The sequence below is a fragment of the Sminthopsis crassicaudata genome, chromosome 1 (genome assembly GCF_048593235.1).
Source record: "Sminthopsis crassicaudata isolate SCR6 chromosome 1, ASM4859323v1, whole genome shotgun sequence".
Taxonomy (NCBI): Eukaryota; Metazoa; Chordata; class Mammalia; order Dasyuromorphia; family Dasyuridae; genus Sminthopsis; species Sminthopsis crassicaudata.
In genome coordinates this window covers 463,105,843-463,132,472 of record NC_133617.1, presented here as the reverse complement: position 1 = coordinate 463,132,472, position 26,630 = coordinate 463,105,843, and the positions used below count along the sequence as shown (strand labels likewise).

The 26,630-nt window shown below is 35.4% G+C and overlaps 1 protein-coding gene across 7 annotated transcripts in view; it reads right to left on the bottom strand.

The window, feature by feature from the left end:
- The window catches only part of PALM2AKAP2 (PALM2 and AKAP2 fusion), a 485,619-nt gene that overhangs the window by 255,064 nt on the left and 203,925 nt on the right, over positions 1–26,630 (bottom strand). For 4 of the 7 annotated variants that reach the window (XM_074280842.1, XM_074280849.1, XM_074280840.1 and 1 more), the window contains exons 5-6: positions 25,131–25,152; positions 9,333–9,434 (exon numbers count right to left, since the gene is read on the bottom strand). In XM_074280842.1, the coding sequence (XP_074136943.1) occupies positions 9,333–9,434; positions 25,131–25,152 (124 nt within the window). The remainder of the gene's footprint in view (positions 1–9,332; positions 9,435–25,130; positions 25,153–26,630) is intronic. The other 3 variants (XM_074280848.1, XM_074280841.1, XM_074280844.1) reach the window with 1 other exon arrangement.

Here is a 26,630-nt window from a genome sequence, read left to right as displayed (position 1 = left end):
CTGAGAGTCTAGGATGGCTAACTAAGGCTGTCCTTTTTATGAACTCTTACTAGCTTTTAAGTAAGGTGATAAAAGTGTCTATGGATATGATGAAAAGAAGACTGTATAATAACACTCAGTATAAGAAGCATACATTTCAGGGAGACTGAAAGAGAAACAGATTTAAGACCTCCATTTTAATGTAAGAATTCTTTATCTTTCTAATATCATTGATCTGTTTGGCAGACTGATGAAGCTTATGGACCCTTCTCAGAATAATATTTTTAATTGCATAAAATAAAATTTATAGGATAACAAAGGAAACCAAAAATTAGTGAAAATAAAAAGGAGTTTTTCCCCCATTCAAGTTTAGAAACTCCCTAAAATATATACATCAATTCAGGTAATGAACCTTTTATCCATTGTCTTATGCTTATATTTACTGAGAAAGGCAGTTGGGATTATTGCACTATTTAAAGTCTGCTCTTTCCTTCCTTCCTTCCTTCCTTTTCTTTCTTCCTTCCTTCCTCTCTCTCTCTTTTCTTTGCTCCCTCCCTTTTTTCCCTCCTTTCTTGCTTCCCTCTCTCTTTCCTATCCCTCCCTCTCTCCTCCTTTTTCTCCCTTCCTCCTTCCCTCCCTCCTTCCTTCTTCTCATCCTTATCTATCTATCTATCTATCTATCTATCTATCTATCTATCTATCTATCTATCTAATCTTCAAAGACTTGTCCAAGTCCAAATAAGTTTTTAGGCATAAAGTTGTTCTAATATGACTTCACTTTAATTCTACACTGCCAGGTCCACATCATTTGCCATAATAAGCTGCAATTTTGGCCTAAGATGAAGTAACGCATTTTAAAATTTAATGGTTTATTGGATTTTGGCAGTGCAATTCTCGTAGGGGCCTTTTTTGTTTCTCCTGCTTCTAAGTAATGCCAAATTAAAGTTCCTAATTAATAGATCTAATCATGTTATGCTTTTGCTTGAAAATCTTCAATGGCTTCCTGTGTCCTATCAAGTAAAGTTCAATCTACTTCACTGAGCATTCAAACCCTTCCACAAGAGTTATGCTCTCCTACCTTCCCAGGTTTATATTCTTGTAGAATAAGATAGTACCATATAGTACTCCACTATACACATTGTACCCTCTAACTAAGCTGAATTATTTTTTCCCTCAGGATATACACTGAATTTTCCTATCTATGCATATATTATTTCCTGTGCTTAGAGTTTCCTCAACCTCTCTTCACTCAATTATTTTCTTGTTGTTCAGTTATTGTTTTTTCAGCCATGTCTGATTCTTTGTGATCCCATTTGGAGTTTTCTTAGCAAAGATACTGAAATGGTTTGTCATTTCCTCCTCCAGCTCATTTTACAAATGAAGAAACTGCAGTAAACAGGATAAATGACTTGGCCTGAGTCACATAGCTAGTAAGTTTCTAAGGCCAGATTTCAGCTCACAGAGATGTCTTCCTGACTCTGGTCCAGCACTCTATTCACTGTGCCATCTAGCTGCTCCAATGATTTTCTACTCATCATTGAAAGCCCAGAGCAAATGTTAACTCCTTTAGAGAATCTTCTCTCCTTTATCTCTTTACCTTGTCACACTTCCTATCCCTGGATCTCATACTTAATTTTGAGCCAATATAGTTGCCGTGTATTTATTTGTGAATGTGCTTTATTTCCTTACATGGGAAAACTACATGGTAAGCTACATGAAAGAATGGTTCTTTCATCATGCAATATTGTAGAATGTAAAGAGAGCTGAACATGGAGTCTGAGAGTTCAAATCCCAATTTTGCTGTTTACCTATTGTGTGATTTAACCTTTTCGGTCTCAGTTTCCTCATTTGCAAAATGGTCTTTAGGATTCTTTCTAGTTGAGAGTTATAATGATATGAAATGTCTGTAACTTCTCCAGTAGCCAAAATGGTGCTTTTCACATTGGAAATGCATAATAACAAGTGCCTGTTAAAGCCAATATTTCAAGGATCCATGACTGAGCTGGGGCCAATTCTTTGAAGAGATGAAGCAATGAAGGAAGAAGAATTTTGTGGAAGACTTAAAGCTTTACTCTCAGACCATCACTAAGTCACTGGAAACTTGGACTCCACTTCTCAGTCTTCTAGCTCTAATAGGTGAGTCTTTTTAAGGGAACTAGAACAACTCTAACTCTAATTGGCCTGAGCACAGACAATTCAGAAATCTGTAATTATTAACAAATCAAGTCTTGTCTTTTTTTTTCTTGATTGTCTAGACTTAAGAAAGTGTTGATAATTTGGATTAAATTTAAAAACGTGTATGTACAATGAATTTTTTTTTTTGGTAAAACCTGTTGTTTTTTTTTTTTTTTTGTTTTGTTTTGTTTTGTTTTGTTTTGTTTTGTTTTTTAAACATTTACCAGCATACTTCTGACTCTATGCACGTTTTGGGGTTTCTTATACATACCTAGCAATTATATAGTGCTTTAAGATTTGCAAAGGCATTTTCAAATATTATCTCATTTTATCTTCACAACAACCCTGATAAAGTGTTATTATTATCCCTATTTTACACACGAGTAAACTGAAAGAGAAAGAGGTTAAGTGACTTGCCCTGGGTCACATAGCTAGTAAGTATCTAAAGCCTGACTTGAACTCAGGACGGACTGATTTCAGTCTACCCACTGTGCTACCTAACTGTCCCTTGGTAGCTGCTCACCATCCTTTGCATGGGTACCCTACTCTTTCTAGCACCCTTTTATGTGTTATCTTTTTTCATTAAAATGTAAGCTTATTGAGGACAGAGGCCATCCTATTTACTTGTATTTATATTCCAAGAGCTTTTCACAGTGCCTAGAACATAGTAAGTACTTAATAAATGATGTTTCCTACGTTCCTTCCCTCCCTCCTTCCTTCCTTCCTAAGTTATAATTCATTAGCTCTGATAAAAATGTTTTCCTTACTGGGGGTTCTTCATGCTAAGTAGATCACAGATCCATTCCCTCCTCCCTCAATATATATTAATGTGTATGCTGATATCTAGAAATATATTTCTATATACATATATATATATATATATATATATATATATATATATGAATTACTTTCAAATAATTTTCTTTTACTTTTCATAATCTATGAAGTGGCTGAGGAGTTATTTTCATTGCAAAGATGAGGACAGTAAGACACAAAATAGTTAAATTAGTTACTGGCCAAGAGGCCCATAGCAAGTGAATGGAGACTGAGGTAGCATTACATTCCATGGCCTCTGGGTTTAGCTTGACTAATGAATAATGCAGGTGGCTATAAAATATCCCCTCCCCAATATCTTTTATCATGACGATAGCACCCTTACAGAGATTAGGTATATAGTGAGGGTAATATCCAAGTTAGGACTTTAGTGGATGTAAGGTTCCTGCTAAGTAGGAGGGTCAAGGTAAAGACTAGATATTGGGGATTGGGAGAGTAGGAGGAAGTGAGGCAGAAGTAGGTTAGGAGCATGAAGATAAAACTATTCCCCGTGGCTTTAGGAAAACGTTTGTGGATCTTACACCTCACTCCTATTCCTCAACCAGTCTGTTATCTCTGGATACAAAAGTAACTAGATAGAGCACTGGGCCTGGAGTCAGAAAGACAGAATTTAAATTTGGCTTTAGCTATGTACCAGTTATATGAACCCAGGCAAGTCATTGAAACTCTGTCTGCCTCAGGTTTTCTTCACTGTAAAATGGGGACAATACTAGCCTCTACATCAAATGTTACTATGAGGATCAAATGCTATATTTGTAAAGTGTGTAGCTTGGTACCTGGTACATAACAGGTGCTTGATAAACACTTCTTTTCTAATGGATTTGAAAGTAAAAGGGAATCCAATTTAGTTCTATTGGGAATATACAGAAATGGAAAAATCAAGAGTTTCTAATATGGAGGCAATTCACTCAACTTTAAGGGCATACACAAATTAGAATCAACCAATGAGCATCAATGATGAATGCATTGCTATTATATGGTTGTTTTCAATTGTGTCCAACTATTCGTGACATCATTGGGCTTTTCTTGGCAAAGATACTGGAATGATTTTCCATTTCTTTCTCCAATTCATTTATCAGATAAAGAAACTGATGCAAATAGAAGTTAAATGACTTGCCCAGGATCACAGAGTTTGTGAGTGTCTGAGGTTGGATTTGAACTCAGGAACATGAGTCCTGATCCTAGACCCAGCCCTCTATCCACTGCAATGCTACCTAGCTGCTCCAGTGCATTAGCATTATACAAATGTATTCATTATAAAATCTAGCACATCATAGGTATTTGATGTTTTCATGTGAATTATGGAATAACTGTAGTTCTAATGGGAGAGTAAATAATTATGATAATCTCATATTTTGTGGTCAAAATAGCTCCTGAGTTAGATAATACATTCTTTTTTTCTTTTAAATCTCTATTTTACAGATGAGAAAACTGAAGGTTAGCAAGGTTAAGAACTTGCTAGGAAATATACAAAACTTGATTTTAATTCGGAAGGAAGGAAGGAAGGAAGGAAGGAAGGAAGGAAGGAAGGAAGGAAGGAAGGAAGGAAGGAAGGAAGGAAGGAAGGAAGGAAGGAAGGAAGGAAGTATTCTCCTAAGTAATTCAACTCCTTCATTTTATAGCTGAGATTTTGAGGGACAGGGGCATAAAGTGGCATGTCAAATATCTCAGAAATAGCAACAGTAGCTCTGGATTCGATCCCAGGATCTTTGTCCATGTATATAGCCCACTTTTCACTTCATTATTCTTTACTGAAGGCACCATTTCCCCACAGCTTCTCTTGATGCTGGTGATATAAACATAAGGCTATTATTATCTCATTCATTACTCTTTTATTATTATTAATAATAATTCAGAGTGGTGTCTCTCTTTAGAGTCAGATACTGGTCTAGAACAGAGGTGTTGTGTATAGACTAGGCAGATCCCCACCCACAATGCTCCATTGAGGTTTGGGGGGGCAAAGAATAGGTTAAAATGTAACTGGGAGGTATATGATTAAATAAAAATAAAATAAAACACAGATAATGTTAATGACTGCTTTTCTAAATTAATATATGCTCACAGGGACCCTCATGCATAGTTTAGTGGACTGATTTCTCTTTGAGTTTGACACAACTAATCTAGAACAATCAAACTCTTGTTTGTCTATTTATCTATTATTTGTCTGAGTCAAAATTGAATATTATTTAAACTACTTATCTTACAAATTTGTGAGGAAAGTAGTTTGCGAACTTTAAAGTGCTATAGAAACATGTTATTGCTATTTATTTACATTATTTGGATTGCTGAGCTCTCTTAAGTATGAGGGAAGAGATTTATATTTCTGTTATAAAAATCTTGTTTCTACCTAATATCTGTGGTCCAAAGCTCAAATGATTTTTTTTTTCTGGCATACTCTATTTTCTCTTCTTTTTGATATCTTAATCCTCTCTTTGAGGAAGCAATATATTGTTGTTTGGTCTTCATTCTTGAAGATGATCATGACATCAGGGAAGTAATGCATGATATGGAAATAACTTGGATTTAAGTGAGGGAGGAGTATGTAAGGTCACCTGACTACTTTCACCTTCAGAGCCATTTGGAACCAGTGGCCAGATACAGATCACAATGACTGAAGATGGCCCTGGATGCAATGGGAGAACTAGGCTTTTTAAGTTAAGTTCTTCAATAGATCTGTTTGACTGAATGGCACAATAATGAAAGTTAAGTAAGAAAGGAGGCAGAGAATGGCCTCTTTTACCTAGTCAAAAAAAAAATCAATCTGATTAATCACTGATTAGGCAACATGTTACAGTGGAAAGAAAGAACACAGGCTTTCAAGTCAAATTCTCCATTTGATACTTGTTATTATGTTATGTTATACATTATTTATTTATAAAATTATAACAATATTATTTATTATCATTAACTGCATGACTTCACACAAATCACAAGCTTGCGTGACTTACTTTGCTCTGTTATAAAATGAAGAGACTTCCACTTCTAGATTTGTGACCCTTAAAGTTTCATCTGTTGAATCTCCAAGTCTTCTTAATTTTATAACTAGTATTTATATAATGATTTAAAGTTTCCAAAGTGCTGTACAAATTATTTCATTTGATCAATCACCTTGGAGAGTAGATGCTATTATTATCTCTATTTTACAGCTGACTTGTCCAGGGTCATAAAGCTAGTATCTAAGGCTGGATTTGAACTCCAGAGGAATTCAATGAATAATAATAATCATAATGACAGCTAACTAACATTTATGGAGCACTTACTGTGTATCTCATTTGGTCCACACAACAATCCTGAGGGATAGATGCTATTATTATCCCCATTTAACAGATAAAGAAACAGGCAAACAAAGATCAAATGAGTTGTCTAGAATTACACAGGTATTAGATTTGAACTCAGATCTTCTTGTCTCTAGCTCTTTAACTTCCATCAAAAAGCCTTCTTTGGCTCTGGATCGAAACCTTTTGTACCTAAACCTCTATTTTATATTTTATACCTATACTTACAATATATTAATGTGTATTATTATCTGGGATGTATTTCAAACTTTTATTTCATAAGGCCCCATAAGAGCAGGGATTCAGACTTAATTTGTTATCACACTGTTCTACATACAGCAGGCATTTAAAATATTTAAATATTGAATGAATGGAAAGAATGCAGGCACATATACATTTAATTTTTTAAAAATTATATTTCTTTGCACTTGAATGGCACAACCACTGAAAACTATCTGCTCTTATATATCAACTTTTCTCTCTCTCTCTCTCTTTTTTTTTTTCTTCAACTCTTAATCTGTTGCAACTGTAATTTGTTTGAAGGGAGGAGAGGACAATTTGAATGACAGGAAATGACTAAGAAAGGGATCTCTCCACAAATGTTTTTCAAAACAAAGAAAGAAATGAAAAATGAGGCCTATGACCATTGAGATACCCAATAACAAAAGGAATGACCTGTGATTTTTGAACAGTTAATAAATTGTATTGACCTCATAAGAACTTTCTCTCTTCCTTTGGCACTATTACACAAACTCTTGATGTTTCAGGAAGCCACACTTCTCATTTTGCATGTAAATTTTTAGCTATTTAACCTCAGGGTGAGAAGTCCAGGGCTAATCATATCCAGATTTACTAATGACTATAAATTTAAATGAGGCAAATACATGTCCTGCTTGCAGGTTTCCAACTCTGATTTTGTAAGTAATAAATAAATGCTTAACTATGGAAATCTATGTTTTTGCGACATAGAGTGACTTTTAGTTATGTTTAGTAGGCTAGTATGTGAGGGGTTATAGAAATATAGAGGGCAGTTAAATGACAGTGAATAGACTGGAGGGCCTGAAGTCAGGAAGACTCACCTTCCTGAGTAGAGTGTCTTAGACACTTATCATCTGTGTGATTCTGGACAAGTCCTTTATTTCCATTTACCTCAATTTCCTTATCTGTAAAATGAGCTGTAGAAAGAAATGGCAAACCAGTATCTTTGCCAAGAAAACCCTAAATGGGGTCACAAAGAGTGGAACACAACTAAAATGACTGAACAAGAAGAACAAAATAGAAATGTGGAAAAGGGAAGTCAGGCAGTAGATAGAGTGATGGTTTTGGAGTTAGGGAGACCTGGATTCAAGTACTGGCTTTGACATATGTATTAATTGTGAACAGCTTCCTAAGATTGTAAGTTATATTTGAATTGTATATGTGCAATGAAAACTCTTTGAATCATTTATCTCTCCAGCTTTCCCTCCCTTCTATCTCAGTCTATAAAGTAAATCTGACAGTCTATTAGTTTTATATGGACAGGTGGATAGATTACCAGACTTGAAGTCATTAGACTGATCTTCCTGAGTTCAAAATCAGCCTCAGACACTCCTAGCTGTGTGACCCTAGGTAGGTCACTTCATCCTATTTGCCTCAGTTTTCTCATCTATAAAGTGAGCTGGAGAAGAAAATGGCAAACCATGCTAGTATCCTTAACTAAGAAAATCCCAAAATGGTGTCATGAAGAATTAGACACAACTGAACAAGAGTTTTACATGAGCTCCTATATGCATTCACCTTTAGATATAAGCGATAAATGTTTTTGGACTATGACATCTATACCAAATGAATTTATATTTACATATTTTAGTTTATATTTATATTAAAGTGGTTGATACATACTATTAGATCACCTCTATGATCTCTTCTGACTCCCTGATTTTATTTTTCTTTTTATGAGACAGGGCAGAGCAAGGGAATGGAGAGTTGATATGGAAAGCAGGGAAATCTAGGTTCATTTCTACTACTATATTTACTGCCTGTGTGACCTTAGGCAACCTCTAACTGTTTTAGAAAACTTTGTAAGCCAATGAGATGCAGAGAAGATGCCAACCTGCATTAGCAGAAGGATGGTCCTTATTCAAGGGCTCCTCCCAGTGTTATAGATCCAGTCCCTATTCTTTTACAAAAGATTTTACCAAAGAGTTCCTTTACATAGCAAGTTCTCCTAGTACACTGAAAGCATGATTTGATATGTTATTTGTTTTTAATCACTTATGCTCAATTTTACTGAACACATCTACTGTATAAAGGGAGACATACACATAAGTACATAATCTACATAATCTTACTAGTACATTACTTTGGAGACATCCATAAATACAAGAAACAACATCAAAAGGAAAAAAATCACACCATATTCTTTAAAAGGCTAAGACACTTTTCAGAAGCCAATAAGACTTAGAATGACCATACCCGCTTGCCTTTATTTGGGTGGGGGGAGGAAAAGAGGGAGAGGGAGAGAGAGAAATACTATGTGGTGTGTGTGTGTGTGTGTGTGTGTGTGTGTGTGTGTGTGTGTGTGTGTGTGTAGATGGATAAAGAATTCCCAAAGTGTTAGATAATGTGCTAAAATAAGCCATTTAAAAAACTAGACATAGATCTTAAAATACTTTTTTCCTAAAAAAAAAAAAAAAAAAAAAAGTTGAGTTCCAACTGGAGTAAATGGAAGTTATTGAAGAGAGGATAATGATATTTAATTCATACAGACTTACTTTGACACAGAGTGACAGATATAAAGCAGAGTAATGAAAATGGCAGACAAATATGCATATTACAATGGGCATTCTCCACCCCAATCCCTAATATTATTGGTTTCCCTATGTGACCTCCCATCAAATCCCACAATACTATCTTATTTCTTCTTCCCATACATTTCTTGGGAGGGGGTTTGCTTGAGAAAGGATGACTAACAAGACCCTAGCCTGAGAGAAAAGCGTATGGGTAAGAGGCCCAGCATTAAAGTTATCAGGATAAAAGGACCCAGACCTTGGTTTGGCATTTATAAATACAGAGTTCCTCCAGACTTACCAGCTACCCTGCTCGTCCCGTCTTGCTCAGGAGATGATTCTGTTGTTCGTGAATAGAGAATTGGCAAGTCAGGGGGCTGGGTGTAAATGTAATTTACTGCATCTGGTATCAGAGAACAGGGAATACAATTAGGGACAGTGTTTAGAGACTCTGATGGCTTCACTGCTTAGGCAGCAACATGCTCACTTATCAGCCACACACAATAGACATCAGAGCTTCCCAATGAATAATGGGATCAGGTAAACAAAGTGTAGAGCTATTTGCCCAGGGATTGGGATTCAAAAGACTAGCTGAGGTAGGAGGGAACTGGTCCAGATGTGTACAGCCCTGGGACCATTGCATTTGCTCAAATATTTGTTAGGAGGTTTTGGATCTAGCAAAACAGTGACCTCAAAAAGGATATAAAGAAATAAAGGACAGCAAATAAGATTTATTAACCTTATAAGTCCTAGTGGCTTTGATGAATTAGTAATGTCTAAATAAACCTATGGAACATACTATTTGAAAATATATTTTGAGTATATCTTCTATAGATGAAAGGTAATAATAGTTGACTCATTAATACTGATTTTCTGGATATTGTTCAAGTGTTATAGAATTTGTTTTCTGAAATCAACACTGAAGACAATCTGGTTTAACTAGTGAAGATGAGTACTGAGACCAAATGAGCTCATATGGATTTCTACCACAAAATTCAACCTGTGGAAAGGTCTTGAAGTGGCATAGTGTAACTTGGAAGAAAATAGCCTCTCTTCTTTGGCCAACTGTATATGGAAGCAGAAAGGTGGGGTAATAGAGTGCAAAAAGACCATCTTTCTGGTTCAAATCTAATCTGTCACTTACTTGATGTGTGACCCTGGTAAGTCACTTAACACTATTTGCTTCATCGGCAAAATGTGCTAGAAAAGGAAATGACAAACCATTCTAATATCTTTGCCAAGAAAACCTCAAATAGGGTCATGAAGAGTTGGGCATGATTTAAAAATGACCAAAGAATAGCATGTAGAAGTTGGATGAACACCTCATAGGGATTCCTGTTCAAGTGTGGATTGGATTAGGTGCCCTCTGACATGCCTCCCAACCATAGAGGTATTGTGATTCTGAGATGCTGGCAGGGAAGTATTCTGCAGAATGAACTGGAGATACCAGTTAGGAGGCAGTTGGAATAGTTCAGGTTGGAAGGAACAAGGGTCTGAATTAAGGCTTAAGAATACAAGATATGATTGTTCTTTGCAAAACAATGATGAGATTGCAAGTGATGCCTCTTTTTTCTTTAAGTATCACCGCTGCTAGAGGCATAATTGGGGTTTTGAGCCCTAAATTCACATTTGCTATTAAATCTTCTCTGAATTATAATATGGCTTCTATAAGAAGAAACCAGTTTGTGAGAAGAAAATAAACAGAAAATTATTTCTGTTTCATAATCAATGATATTTGATAGAATGGTTTTAAGGTTTCCAAAGAACTTTTCAATTTTGGCACATTTTAGCTTCACAAGAACCTTGTGTATAAGTGCTTCTGTATTATTAAACCCCATTTTACACATGGGCAAACTGAAGATGAAGAAGGTTAAGTGATTTCCCAGAGATCCCAGAGGTAATAAGATGGGAAAGGAGAAGGAAAAAAGTATTTATTAAGTACTTACTATGAGCCAGGAACTGTGCTTAGCACTTTGTAGAAATATTTAATGTGATCTTTACATTTGAGGTAGATGTTATTATCTCTAGCACTAGAGGTGGGATTTGAATTCAGGTCTTTAGGGCTCTAAGTGTAGTGTTCTAGAAATCTAATATAAGATACTCTCTATTTCTGAGGTTAGAAGGAATTCAATACATTTTTGTTTTTTTTCTCCCAGTCCCCCCCAAACCCAAGATTTTCTTTTATCTTTCCATTTCTCTGGGATACTAGTTTATCTTCTCCCTTCTTTTAAGCTAATGTAGTAAAAAATGGGTGGCTTGGAATCAGAAGATGTGGACTGAGATTCAGGCTCCGATAACAGCTGGGCGTGTGGCTTTGGGTAAGTCATTAGTCAAAAAAGTGACAATTTTCTCCTTTGTATAATGAAGAAAATACCCCACCAGTCTGTTGTGAAGAAGTACAGTGTAAGTTGTAAAGTTCTCTATAAGAGAGAGGTACCAGGATCTTTTCTTTAGAACAGGGTTTCTAAACTCTGTTTTGTCATGGACCCTATTGTCAAACTTGTGAAACTTATGGACTCCTTTCCCATGATAATGGATTTTAAAAAAAAATAATAATTAAAGGAAATGGGGAGATTTCTCAGAAAGCCTCTTCATGGACATCTCCTGCAGGAGTGGTGGAGGCATGTCCCCTTGAGCAAGGGTCTTTGAAGGATCCTCGGTAAGACCATGAGTCTTACTTCCTCCAATTTTCCCACACTAATCCTATTATTCAAGCTCTATTAACTCATGGAAATAGTGTGAAAGAAAATAAATATTATATTATATATGATTATTATATTAATATCATAATATATTAAATGAAATATTATAAGTATACACACATGAATGTATTTTAAAGTAATATTTAAATTTGATTATTTTATTTTATTTTTTATTTAATTAATACCCTCTTCACCCCACCTAATAGTGGGTCATTCTCCAGTCATCCTGATCTATATCTTGCCACTGGACCCCTATGGTTCTAGAGGGAAAAAGTGAGGCAGGTGACCTTCCACAGCCCTCCTTCATTTAAATCTAATTCACCTGCATGTCATGGCATCATCTTTCTGATGTCATGGTGCGCCTCCAAAACAAAGGACAAATACCTCCACACTCACCCACTAATAAGTTTAAATGATTTTAGAGTAAATCTGGTAAATATGATGGCCTTGGAAAATAAGACCAAATAGCAAAAAACTTGAAATCAAAGACCTGGGTTGTAGTTATCAGCTAATTTGTGTACATTTCTGCCAGGGAACATGTATGCACAGACTTTTATAGCAGGCACAGCTAGCAGTTTCTGAGTGACTTTGTTAGAGGAGTGAAGATGGGGTCCAAAAGTTCTCAGGTTTCCTTTTGTGTCATCAAACATGCATATGTGAAGTGGAATGAAACTGAACCTCTTTAGCAGCCTTGTTTCAGTTCTCTGGTTATGGGGACAGCTCTGAACTGGTTCCATTAGAACATTAAAGTCTGTGGGGTCTCAATGATTTGGGAGGGAGTTTTAACTTTTTTTCCCTGTACTTTTGTAGAATGTAAGTTTATTAAGGTCAAGGACTTTTTGTGTGCCTTTCTATTCTCAGGGCTTAGTAAAAACATTTATTGAATCAAATCAAAGAGGTCTTTTTTATTATTGTGTGCTTTGTTTTTAATTAAATTTGTGATTTATTGGCATAATCTCATACCATATACCAAAATACGGTTAAAAGGGGTAAATTATTTAGAAATAAAGGGTGATATCATCAATAAATTAAGGATCATGGAAAAATTTACTTCTCAGATCTATGAACAAAGGAAAAATTTATGACAAAATAAGAGATAGAAAATATCACAGGAAGTAAAATGGATAATTTTGATTACATGAAATTAAAAAAAATTTACACAAACAAAACTAATGCTGCTAAAATTAGGAGAAAAGCAGGAAAATTTATTTGATAAAGGCTTCATTTCTCAAATATATAGCAACTGAATCAAATTTATAAAAAATAAGAACCATTCCCCAATGGAAAAATGAACAAAAGATATAAACTGGCAATTTTCAGAAGAAGAAATTAAAGCTATCAATAGACACATGAAAAAAAATGCTCTAAATCACTACTGATCATTATTTTTCAGTCTTTCAGTCATGTCTTTACGACCCATGAACTATACTATATTGTCTACAGGATTTTCTTGGAAAAGATTTAGGATTAGTTTGTCATTTCCTTCTCTAGTATGATGAGGCTAAATGATACAGGGCTAGTAAGTGTTTGAGTTCAAATTTGAACTTAGGTCTTCTTAAGTCTAGGTCAAGCACCATATCATTGAGCCTCCTAGCTACATCTACTGTTAATCAGAGAAATGAAAACTAAATACCTCTCAGCTAACATCTCATTTGTCAGATTAGCTAACATGGCAGAAAAGATAAATGATTAATGCTGGAGGGGATGTGAAAAAATAGGTACACTTATATATTGTTGGTAGAGTTGCAAACTGGTCTAATCATTCTGAAGAACTATGCCCAAAGGGCTCTAAAAGTATGTACCCTTTGACCAGCAAAACCACTACCAGGTCTATATCCAAAAGAAGTCAGAGAGAGATGAGAGAAAGAGAGAGAGAGAGAGAGAGAGAGAGAGAGAGAGAGAGAGAGAGAGAGAGAGAGAGAGAGAGAGAGAGAGAGAGAGAGAGAGAGAGAGAGAGAGAGAGAGAGAGAGAGAGAGAGAGAGAGAGAGAGAGAGAGAGAGAGAGAGAGAGAGAGAGAGAGAGAACACAAAAATATTCACAGCCTCTCTTTTTGTGTTGGCAGAGAAGTGAAAATTGTGGGGAAGGCCCATTAATTGATGAAAAGCTGAACACCTTGTGATATATGATTATTATGCTATAAGAATTAACAAGCAGAATTGTTTCAGAAAAAACTGGGAAGATTTATATGAACTTATGCAAAGTGAAAACAAAATCCATAATGAACCAAGAGGAAGAAAATTAAAGAGCGGGGGAGATGAAGTTTTAAACAATATTGAATTCCTCTTTATTATGAATGATCCTCAGCTAGTAGATGATGGGCCCAGTGTACAGTATTGGGAAATAGCCTTTATTGTAGTTGGACAGAGTGAATTGAGAGGACATATGGAGAGATTGGAAGGGCAAGACAGTTATATTTTTCATGGCCACTTGAAATGATGAAGTCAGCCATCTGTGTTAGTATCAAGTATGGCATGAGGGAGCTCAGCTGGGACTCCTCACTAAGGAGGAACATGAACAATGAACATAGAATAGAGGAGCTTAGATGGAGTTGTTCATGAGATAAGTAACAGTGTTAGCAATGAATATAGGGACAAGTGAAAGAATTAGTATCATACTATTATATTAATAACTAATTATTATGATCCACTCTTTTTTCCTTCTATTTTCTATACAGGTCCAATTCCTGTTAAGGTCAACCCATCTCTGAAGGGCATAGCTGATTGATGAGATTGCTCTTAGCTCTCAAGGAAGAAGTGGAACCCTACCCAACAAGGAGACCTAATTTCTGTTGAGAATATAAAGAAAATCCAGGTGAAGACTTGCCCTGAAGGAAGGTACTCCTCTCCTTGGTCCCCTCCATTGGAATTTAGGCTGATCCAGTTCATGAAGGAGAAAACTAGCCAGAAAGTTTCGGATGGAGATGGTTTCCCTCTGTCCAGATTGCTGGAGGCTGCTGAATCTCATAGTGTAGCCATATATGCTCTCAGCTGAAGACTTTTAGCCCACCTCCTCTTTAAATACCAAGCGATGAGGATTGATGTTTCACTTGCCAAGGGAATTCCATTTCAGAAGGTATTTAAAGAACTATGGAGTTTTGATTACCAAGAGAAACCACTGACCATCAATTTATTGATTGGCAGCTAACCTAATTAAAAAATTGAGTATTAATTATCCAGAAATTCTGCCTTTCAGGGTTTTATTTTCTGTCATTGGTGAACTCAGCTCAGGTTTTGCACCAGAGGTAAGTATCAGGATTTCACCCAGATTTGGTGGGTGTTTAAGCCAGTTTTATGTTACTTTTAATGCTGGTGAATATTGGTCAAATTGGTCTGACCTTGACTGAGTCTCACTAGAGTACATTATGATGAAGAAGTAGATGAAAGGTAAAGTTCTAATTCTAGTGGCTTAGCTGTGGAGGAACAGTTTTTATTGTCTTCTCTCATGTGACATGTGGTTGTTGTTCTAACAGGAGTTTTGTGATGTCTTGTTTTCTTGGTAGTGTTATGTGCTTCATGATGGGGTCCTATGCTAATTTGGAAGTTGGAAATGGAACAAATTCAAGAGGGGTTCTGAGCAGGAATGGTATGTCATCAGATTCATCCTCAGGGTTACAGACTTGAGTTCAATTTCCACTCATTAGGGAAGACTGTCCAGAGTTGGGCATCCCTTTCTAGATGGTGATAAATTTACTAGTAATGATAGAGTGACCTTCCCTTCTCCCAATGATCTGAAAGAATTAAGTAGCAAACAGGTTGGAGAATTATTTACAAGGACTCCAGCAAAAATGACTTTGAAGTTAATTATTCCTCACACAAGAGGGTTTCCTTTCTGTCAAATGCCACTATGGAATCCCTGTCTATTATCAAGGAACAATAGGGAAAAATATTATCTTTACTTGGCCAGTCGTTGAGAGACAGACCTACATCTTTGCAATTAACCAGACAGGGATAGCATGTATTACTGGGAGACTAACCAGGCTTGCCTGGGTGGTACCACTTTAGAAGGATTTAAGTTCATTGTTTGGAAATTGTCCATGATTCCAAGTGGAGTTAATGCTAATCTCTGAATATGCAGAAGAAAAGGGACAGTATGATTTTCATGAAGGAATTAAGATATGGATAGAGGTTGTTCATTAAAAACATAATGCTTTTCAGAAGCTAAATGATAGTTTAGTTTGGAAAGAATCATGTTTAAGGCTTTTTTTTTGGATAGAGTTGAAAAATGAATTCAAGGTAATGGGTTCATAGAATAATTTGGCAGGTTTAATATATATTTGATCAAGCACCTCACTGACTGATTAGAAAGACAGAGGAAAAGTTGAAGATATCACCAAGAAATCACAAAATTGGGCAAAAACATGGAAATCTAGAACTATTAGCTGGGAAGTTGGTGGGATGACCAGATTGCCCAGCCAATAAGAATGTAAGGATTTTTTTCAGTTTTGTCTTAAATAAAGGAATCATGTAGCATTTATGTGGGGTATTCCCCACAAAGGAAATGATAATGTAATGGCTTTGGAGCTATTACTGTTAGGATTCTTACAAAGTGCTAAGTCACTGGAATGAATAGAGACAATAATTATCTAATTCAGTATGATTGATCTGATTCTACAAGGAGATGTTATGGGCCAGAACTTGAAACAAAGTACTAAGTGGAACTGAGGAGACAATGGTTAAATCTAATTTAGCATTGATTGAATCCTACAACAAATAAAGGTTTCCTAGTGATGAAATGATTAGTGTATGCTCAGTGTACAGCATATAAGCAAGGAGCTCCCACAAACTCACAGAAACCCACAATCCCACAGTCTTGGAGATTCAGAGTGAAGATTCATTCCAACTTCCAAGTTTGTGCTGGCTGGAGACATTCGGACAAGAGCTCTTGGGAACTAAGGAGAGAGGAAGGCCTCCAGAAAACTAGCTGAGCCCCAAGTGAAGGAGATAAGATTTTGGAAGAGACAATAAAGGATCTGGACTTTGTAACTACTGGCTGCATTTTGGGATTATTGAATCGAACTGAAACTAAGGCTGCCTCCAGAAGCTCCCCAAGAAACCTGCTCCCAGAGAACAATTATAATTTAAAGAACAGAACATCACACTATTACCAATTTGTATGGTCTGTTAAGGATATGAAAAGGCTTGAAATCTGAAGACAGTTTTTAGAGATTATAAAAGTTAGAAATATTTGAAGGAAGCACATAGCTTATCTGACTGCCATGTATGATGGTCTCCTTATTTTAGGTAATTTATGTACTAGCAATCAAGAAGAAGCCTAAAGAAAAATGCTCTATGTATAAATATTAGCTAGCCTTAGACACTTACTAGCTGCATGACTCTGGGTAAATCACTTAACCCTATTTGCCTTTATTTAAACAGAAGAAAATGGTGGATCAGTAGTATCTTTGCCATGAAAACCCCATGAATAGTATAGTCCATAGGATCATGAGGATTTGGACACAACTGAACAACAACTGAAGAGGCAAATAGGTTCAGTAGATAGAATTCTAGCCTTGGAGTTGAATTCTGCCTCAGACACTTCAAGTCATCTAATCTTTTGGAGCCTCAGTCTCCTTATGTGTAAAACATGAGGGTTGGACTCAATGGTGTCAAAGATTCTATTTGGTTTTAAATCTATACTCCTATAAAAGATAATGATAAATATTGGAGGGGATGTGGGAAAACTGGGACACTAATATATTGTTGGTAGAATTTTAAATTGATCCAATCAGTCTGGAGAGCAATTAGAACTATGCTCAAAGGGCTATAAAACTGCATACTTTGATCCAGCAGTTTCTCTACTGGGCTTATATCCCAAAGAGATCATAAAGGAAGGAAAGGGACACACATGTGCAAAAATGTTTGTGGCAGCCCTTTTTGTAGTGGCAAGGATCTGAAAACTGAATGGATGCCCATCAGTTGGAAAATGGCTGAATAAACTATGGTATATGAATGTTTTGAACTATTATTATTCTATAAGAAACAATCAACACTATGATTTCAGAAAGGCCTGGAGCCTTTCTGTAAGATTCTCACATGAAGTGATGTTTAAGTGAAATGAATAGAACCAGAAGAACATTGAACATAACAACAAGATTATACAATGATCAGTTTTGATGCATGTGGCTCTTTTCAACAAAGAGATGATTTAGGCCAATTCCAATAGACTTGTGACGGAGAGAGCTATCTGCAGTCATAGAGAGGACGGTGGGAACTGACTGTGGATCACAATATAGTATTTTCACCTTTTTTGTTGTTGTTTGCTTGATTTTTGTTTCTTTCTTATTTTTCCCTTTTTGATCTCATGTTTTGGTGCAGTATGATAAATGTGGAAATATGTATAGAAGAATTGCACATGTTTAACATATAATGTATTACTCTAGGGGAGGAGGTGGGGAGAAGGGAGGGAGAAAAATTTGGAACACAAGGTTTTGCAAGGGTGAATGTAAAAAATTTATCTGCATATATTTTGAAAATAAAAAAGCTATTATTTAAAAATGTTTTTAAAAATCTATGCTCCTATGTACTGATTTGTGATATGGGAAGAATTTATGGAAATAAAAATGATGTCAGAAATGATTTTTGTACCAGGGATTTTTACTGACATATTAAAAGTTTGGGGGTAAGTCTATGATTTTTCAATTGATTGGAAAAATTACTTAAAATTCATAGAGGAATTTAAGCTTTGCAAAGCACTTTACAACAAACCTAGAAGATAAGTGCTTTTATTATACCCATTTTATAGATGAGGAACCTGAAGTAGACATACTGGATTTGAACTTGTGTCTTTATTTTCAAAAAGAGGAAGAATGGAATTTTTGTACAACAAATTATCAAAAAGATGGCTAATGAATGTTTAGAAGGGAAATATTGATCACTAAGAACTGTGTGTGTAAATCAAGAACAAGTAATACTATAGTGATCTCATTTTTTTCTTTTGAGAAGGTTTTTAAATTGGTAAATCAGGGGGATGCTATAAAGTTACTAAGGTTCAAAGGCTTACAGATTATTTAGAGCTAGAAAAAGTTATTTCATACAGCACTTTTATTTTACCCATAAGGAAACTAAGGCCCAGAAAAGCTAAACACCTTGCCTCCGGCCATCTAAGTAGTAAGCAGCAGACTAGGAATTAGAATATAATTTTAGGATCTAATGCTTGGAAACACATTTGACAGTCTCTCATGTTATCTTTGTGGACAAGATAAAGAGATGAGGGTTATCTACACAGATCCAGTGTTATGTCATGCTACTGTTTTCAATGTTTGGTCAGACTGGCCCAATACTTATTTCATTTATGAGATTATGAGAGCAGAGCAAATGAATGGTAGGTAAGATTCCAAGAAGCTTGTACTTGTAGCTCAGAAGCTTTGATTGAAGTATATAATAGGCGTGCTGCATATCTGAGAAAGCATTCCTCTTTTTCCCTGGAGAAAGCAGTCAATTTCTTTCCCCATATTTGGAACCTATAGACTGCTTTGGAGCCAAGAGATAAATCATATTTAAAAGGAATTTTGAATGTTTGGCCTCAAAGGTCCATATCTATTTTTTTCATGACCTAATGAAATCCTCCATTACTGGGGAAGATTGTCCAATGGTAGTTATTTTTATGGCAGAAATACTCCTTGAGTTTCGGTGTTTCTTATTAAAAATAAGAACATGAGCACAATAATAATGGAAACTGCCAGTGTCTCAGAATACAATACTAACATTTCCCAGACCACCTCTGGAAACAGTTTTCTTGGGACTCCAAGGTTTGTGAAAGTGATAGATTTTATAAGTCAAGTCACTGAGCAAGGTTTATTGAGGCCTCTAAGGTTCTCTGGTACAAATGAATTAGGAATGCTTTCGTAATTGAAGAATGTTAATACACTAGCTAACATTCGTGACTAGTCAATATGCATAAAGATTACACTAAAACTGACAAAAAAAAGAAATTACCATCAATTTTCCCCAACCCAGTCTCTCTGAGCTTGACTTACAAATAGGGGTGGAGCCCCTGAATATAAACAAGAGCTGCAGCAATCATTTTTTATTTTGTTTCTTTACTTATTGCAGGTGTGTGTGTATGTGTATATGTGTGTATGTGTTGAATTAGCTATGGATAGAGTTTTCAAAAAATACTACCCACCAATTGAGAAAGCAAACAATTTGATAAGGTACATGTGTTACTATAAAGACAGTTTTAACATTCTTTTTTTTTTAAATTTTGAGTTCCATATTTTCTCTTTCTTCCTCCCTCCCTGAGATAGATAGTAAGCAATTTGATATCGGTTATACATGGTCAATCATACAAAATATATTACCATATTAGTCATGTTGTGAAAAAAAAAAGACATAGATTTAAAGGGAAAAAACATGAAAAAAATACAGAAAATAAAAAATAGTAATCTTTGCTCTGCATTCAGAATTCATCAGTTCTTTTTTCTAGAGGTTAGATAGCATTTTTCATCATAAGTTTTTCAATTGCATTGGATTATGGTATTGCTAAGAATAGCTAAGCCTGACCTATTGCTGATAAACCATGCTGCATTTCAGGTCAAGTTGCTGGATGAAATCTATATTCTGGAGTAGTAAGATAACTGTGATCTCCAAGCTGCTATTGATTTATGAAAAATCACAAGGACTAGAAAAGATGCTACAGGACTGGAGAAAGGCAAAAGTTCTAATTTCAGAAGTGTGGTGTTCAGCTATATGTTCGTGAGTTTGATTCTGATTCTTGGGAAAATTCTATGATGTAGATTATTTAAAGAGATGGTTTTCAGTACATAGAAAGGGAAGCAGAACACACTGAAATGCAGCATGGTTTATCAGAATTGTTTGCCTTCTCAATTGGTGGGTAGTATTTGGAATTCAAAATGGTGAAAAGAAAAAGGTTACAATTGTTTTTATATGTAATAGTGATTAATGGGAAAATGTCAACATGGAGAGAAGAAAGGGAGGAAAGAAAAAAGAGGGGAAGGAGGAAAACATGAGGAGAGAGAGAGAGAGAAAGAAGCAAAAGGAGAGGAAGAAGAGGGAAAGAAAGGAGGGAAGAGAGAAATGGAAACAGACAGACAAGAGACACAGAGAGAAAGAAGCACAAAGATAAAGCAGTTACTAAGCACTTATGTGCCAGGCACTGTGCCAATGAATTACTGAATTTTTTTTTGTTTGTTTGTTTTGGTTTTTTTTTGCTAAGGTAATTGGGGTTGTGACTTGCCCAGGGTCACACAGTTATGAAGTGTTAAGTGTCTGAGGCCACATTTGAACTCAGATCCTCCTGACTTCAGAGCTGCTGCTCTATCCACTGCACCACCTAGCTGCCCCTGAATTACTGAATTACCGAATAGTAATTACTATTACTGAATAGTCCCACAAAACTATTCTGACCTCTGTTACAGTCAATACATTTTGTTAGTAACTTGGAGGTGCACATATGCTTATTAGAACAGTAGATGACACAAAATTGAGGGGGATCTTGTTGGTAAGGATAGACAGCAGAATCATGATACCAAAAAATGTTTATACTATAGAACTATAGGCAGAATCTTATAAGATGATATTTAATATAGAGATATGTGTGTGTGAGTATGTATATAAAATGTACGTGTATAATATATATGTACTGTGTAAATCTGAATATAATATAAATGTACATGTATAAAAATGCACATCACTTTTAGGTGATATGCTATGCTAACTTCTTGGGAAACTCATGTTGACTTTAGTTTTTGACATACTAAAACCTTGGATTATTATGAACAACAGAGATATGGTCCACTGATTTGTGGTTTTTTGAGATCCATCTCACATGTCCTGGAAGTTGCTCTAAAATGAGAGTTGATTCCACTTACTAATCTTTATGCAAACCTATCTTTCACATGAGTATGTTATCTTCACCTGATGGAATATAGGAATGTGTACATATATCTATTTGTGTGCACGTGTGAATGTACACACATAAACATAAACTTGGTCAAATTATATTTGGATGAATGTATTTGTTTTGTCATGGCAGCCTTCAGACTGCTGTCTCAGAAGTTGGAACTTTCTCCTAAAGTTCCCTAACTATGATTATTTCATAAAAAGTTTAAAGTCAGAGAAATGTTGTTAATTATAAGAAATGGTTGGATCCAAAATTACCTCTGCTCCCTAGGAACTGAATCATTGAGGGATGAAAAGTATTAAGCCATGAGAAAATAATAAAAATGTCTAATGCCTCACTATTTTAAAATTTCTTCCTCCAAGAACAAATCTACTCTCTTGCCCAAGGCCATATTGCGACCTAAACACTTATTGCATTCTTTGAAGGGCACTTACTTTTCCTATAAAATCTTCCAAGTAAATCTAACTACATATGCAGAGAGAGAGAAAGAGGGGGGGGGTTATTGATTTAATTACAAAAAGAAAATATTCTTCACATAGATTGGACATTTAAAAGCAGATTAAAGGCAATGTAGCATTGTAGTGTTTAGTAGCATGTTAAGTTCAACAGGCCAAAAGCTTAATTATATTTTCCCCAAACTTGGTCCTCTTCCAATAGCTCTATTTTTGCTGAAAGCAACACTGTTCTCACAGTTGTTCAGTATTATAATCAAGTAATTACCATTGACATCATTGTTTCAATTAGTTGCCAGATTCCATTGATTATACCTCCCTAAACTCTCATCTATCCCATATTCTTTATTCTCACTGTAATCACCATCATTCAAACTCTCATCTCCTTTCACCTAGATTACTTTTGCAATAGACTCCTAAATGGTCTTCCTATTTCCAACTTATTTCCTAGTTGTTGTCCTAATAATCTTTTCTTTTTTTTTCTTTTTAAATGCTTCATTGATGCTCTTATATATATAAAAATATACTATTACCTCTTAATGACTCCCGCCCCCACAAAAGAAATCTCCCTTACAACAAATAAATATAGATGAGCAAAACAAATCAATACATTGCCATATCTGCAAATGTATGCTTTATTCTGCTTTTATAGTTCACTATTTGTCTGCTGAGAGGAAGTGGGATGCTTTACCCATTATCTGAAGTCACAGCTAATTATTGCCTCAATCATTGCTCTCTTCTTTGACATCACTGTGGTCATTACATGAGTTCTTTTCTTGGTTCTGCTTATTTTATTCTATATCTTTTCATACCAGTTTTCAAAGAATTATTTGAGTCCTTCATTTTAATAATTCTTTTAACACTCTTCTGTGATTACATCTATTTCCCCCCCCTTTTTAAGGATACCATCCTAAGGAAAGCTTCTTTCTACTTTTCTTGTCTTCCTTACATTTCTCAAAGTACCTTGCCCAGACTTCTCATTTGCACTTAGCTTGTTCCCCCTCTCACATCCTAATGATCTGTATATATTCCTTTCCTCCCATTAATTCCCTCCCTCTCAATTCATTGTGAAAGCCTAGTATTTTCTCCTTATTTGGGTCTTATATAGAGTAGGCTTTTATAAATATTTGTTAATTTGAACTAAATATAATAAAGAGGACTCAATGAACACGATGAAACTGGGAGTACTCAGAGAATTAAAGTGTATTTTGAATTTCACATCTTGGTGTCTCTAACATTTTGTGGTCATGAACTCATTTTTATAATGTCCACATACCAAATTTAAGGACATTTAGTACTTTGCTAGAGGTCATTAAAGAAAGGCGGCAACAGAATCAAGAAAAACATCTTGGTCTCCACACTTTCACTTGCAGAAACACTGATAATTTAGTATGTTTTGACTAAAAGTAGATATATCCTAAATCTTATTTCCACAGTTGATTTGTGAATTTTTCATTTGAAAGTTTCCAAAGAATATAAACAAAGTATAGAAACGAATATAAAAATGTATAGCTTGATGATAACTTCTATATGTCCCTCCATACATATATACACATATATACATATATGTAGATATGTTTTCTCTCCCTAACTGATTCTGTCTTTACATCCCCAGTCTAGCACACTGCCTATCATAAAGAAACTGCTTGTTAATAAATGCTTTTAAAAAGTAATTGAATAGACTTACTTGCAAATATCATGCTATCTAGAAATATGTGGAGCAGGTTTACATGTGTGTACATTTCAAATAAAATTTATAGTCCTCTCCAATTTATAGTCCTGTTCCATTATGGAAAAAGGAATTTTGTGAAAATTAAAAACTACTCACTTCTTAGAGGTTTATGACTTATTTAGAAAAAGTAAAGAGAAGATTTGGGAACACCTATTTAGTGTCTTCTCTACACACACTCCTCCTTCCCAAAACTCTAATGGAGAGAAATGAAAAGATTGAGGGGACTTAGAGCTCCCCAGGAAAAGTGACAGAAGAGAATTTAAAAAGAAAGAGATGAGCAGAGACATAAGCAATTTGTTGGAGTAGAATGAGATTTGAGTGGATTTGGAGTAAAAGGATATGGATTCAATTCCTAGCTCTTGTAAGTATTATTAATATGACCTTGACTCCCTTTGTAAGTCTTGGTGATCCTTTCTAGCTTTATATCAGAACTTTCTTTCTCTACATAGCCTCAGTTTCCTTTTCTGTAAGATGAGGGGGCTAGATGTTCTCAAAGAACTGTCCATCTTCAAAGCTTAACATTTATAATATCCACCTGACAAATTAAGGATATTTAATGCTTTGCTCTAAAAAGAAATGGGAGGGGTTCCCTGACATGGTTTGCTCTTCCCTTTTCAAAATTTGGGGAGCAGAATATGAAAAGGCAAACCCTGGTGTCTGTTCTTACTACTTCAATCCTTTGAACTTAAATCTTGCCAGGTTTAAAAGGCTTTTAATGTTCAAAAATAAGACTTTTTGATAACAAAGAAAGGTTGGAAACTTGAGAAAAGGATGAAACCATACTTAACATCAGAGACCTTTTAGTAAATATTTTTTGAGTTTGAGAGGCTATAAAATTCTAAAAAATGCAACCAGATATGTCATCATACAAACATGATAATAGGGGATGATGCCATTAAGACCATCATCTTTATTTGGTGAGTACTTTTCAGGAGAAGCTCAAGCAATTTATGAAACTGTTCCATTTGCTCCCTATACCTAGTGGTGGAGGGGATTAGGATAATAGAAGAGACTATTAATTTTATTTGGCAAATCAGAAATTGTGTACCGGAGAAGTCCATAATAATATAAGCCAAGATAAAATTCTCTCCAAATAGATATACTGAAAACTTCAAAGCAGCCCCCATCATGAGCTTTCTGACATTTTTCTGCATTTCAGGTACAGCTGTTTTCTTTCATCCTAAGATACTTCCAAACCAGTAAATCACATCTTCCCATAATAGCCACTTGTTCATGAATCCTATTAAAGCAATATTCTTTCCTTCCACTCAACAAATTTGTAGTTCAAATGATAGTAATCTAAAATTTTCTTTTCTTTTTTTAAAGCAAGCAGAAGAAACAAAACACTTACCTCCATCCGTATTGGAAAAGCTCTGTGGAAACAAAAGTAGGACAAACCATTACATTTCTGAAGAACTTCAGGGATTTTTATTTAATCCTGACTTCTCTAGATTCACTATATGCCCCAGATACAGAATTTTAATGAGAACTAGCACTTGGCAGATATCCTCTAGGAGGCAACTCCAATGAGTTGGCTATTATTATTTTGTTTATTTGTGATTGAGACTGCTTTCCTTCTTTTGCCTGGGTTAAGGACAGTAGCCACTCATGTGCTGATCCCAGTATTGTTAGCACAGAACCTTTGACCTGCTCCATATTTCTGGTCTGTACCATTCACCCCTTTCTAGACAATCTGGCATCCCCCTGCTTTTTGGGGCTCACCAGATTGCTGCCAAACTCAGAGTTGACCTCTGATATTCATTAGCCGAATTATAGATTAGAATTTGCTAATTCAAGAAATCCAGCACCTCAGTTTGCCAGGGAATAGGGATTACTCATCAAGAGAAGGCAATGTCTTATAGTGTCATGGTTGAGGTAGGATTCTCTCTGAAAGAAAAAAGCCTTATAAAAAAGATGCTGCCACAGTGTGAAATTGAATGCCTATCATGGTTTCAAACCAGCGTAGGTACTTTCTCCCATTTAATTTTTAGTTGTGAGTGACAATTATACTCAATGAGCAACAGTATATGAAGACACAATGTACAGGAATAGTTTAGTATTAGAAGTAAATAACACTCACAAAAAGTCTGTTTGACATATATTGGCATGGATTTACATACAAAATAGTCACTGTTTTTCATTCAGATGAAGTATAGGGGCAGCTAGGTGGTGCGGTGGATAGCCTTGAATTCAGGAGGACCCGAGTTTAAATCTGGTCTCAGACACTTAACACTTCTTAGCAAGTCATTTAACCCCAACCTCAGGGAAAAAAAAAAGAAAAAAAGATGAAGTATAAATAGTATTTTATTTACATAAATGTTTGTATTACTTTTGCACAGTCAAATCAAGAGTTTTGAGAATCACTGGAAACCCTAGGATTGATAAGTGGTAGCAGGTGATACCTGTGACCTGGATGTTTTGAAAGCCAAAACCTAAGAGCTTTCCTTTCCCTTTCCTTCATCCAGAACCTTCATTAATAGTGGAATGAGTAATACTTAAGGAAAAGGTCTGCTGTATTCAGATATCTTCCTCCCATTGTCCAAAATTCCACTAATTAGAGATAAATTTGGATTGATAAAGAAATTAACCTGGAAGGGGAATGTCAGGATGGAATGGAAGACAAGTAAAAATAAAAATCTAATTTGTAGCTTAAAAAGAATATTCATTTGTGACTTGCTATGGGTTTATTTAATGAGTTTGCTTTAATAGAAGAGAGACATAGAAGTTTTATTGGATATGTGAATGGGAAACACCAAGGGGTAATTCAGAGCAGCTTTTTTCTTGACCATTTAGCTGGTAGTGCTGTTGTTGTAGTTACTGTTGTTTGTCTTTCATTCTCAAAGGGAACTAT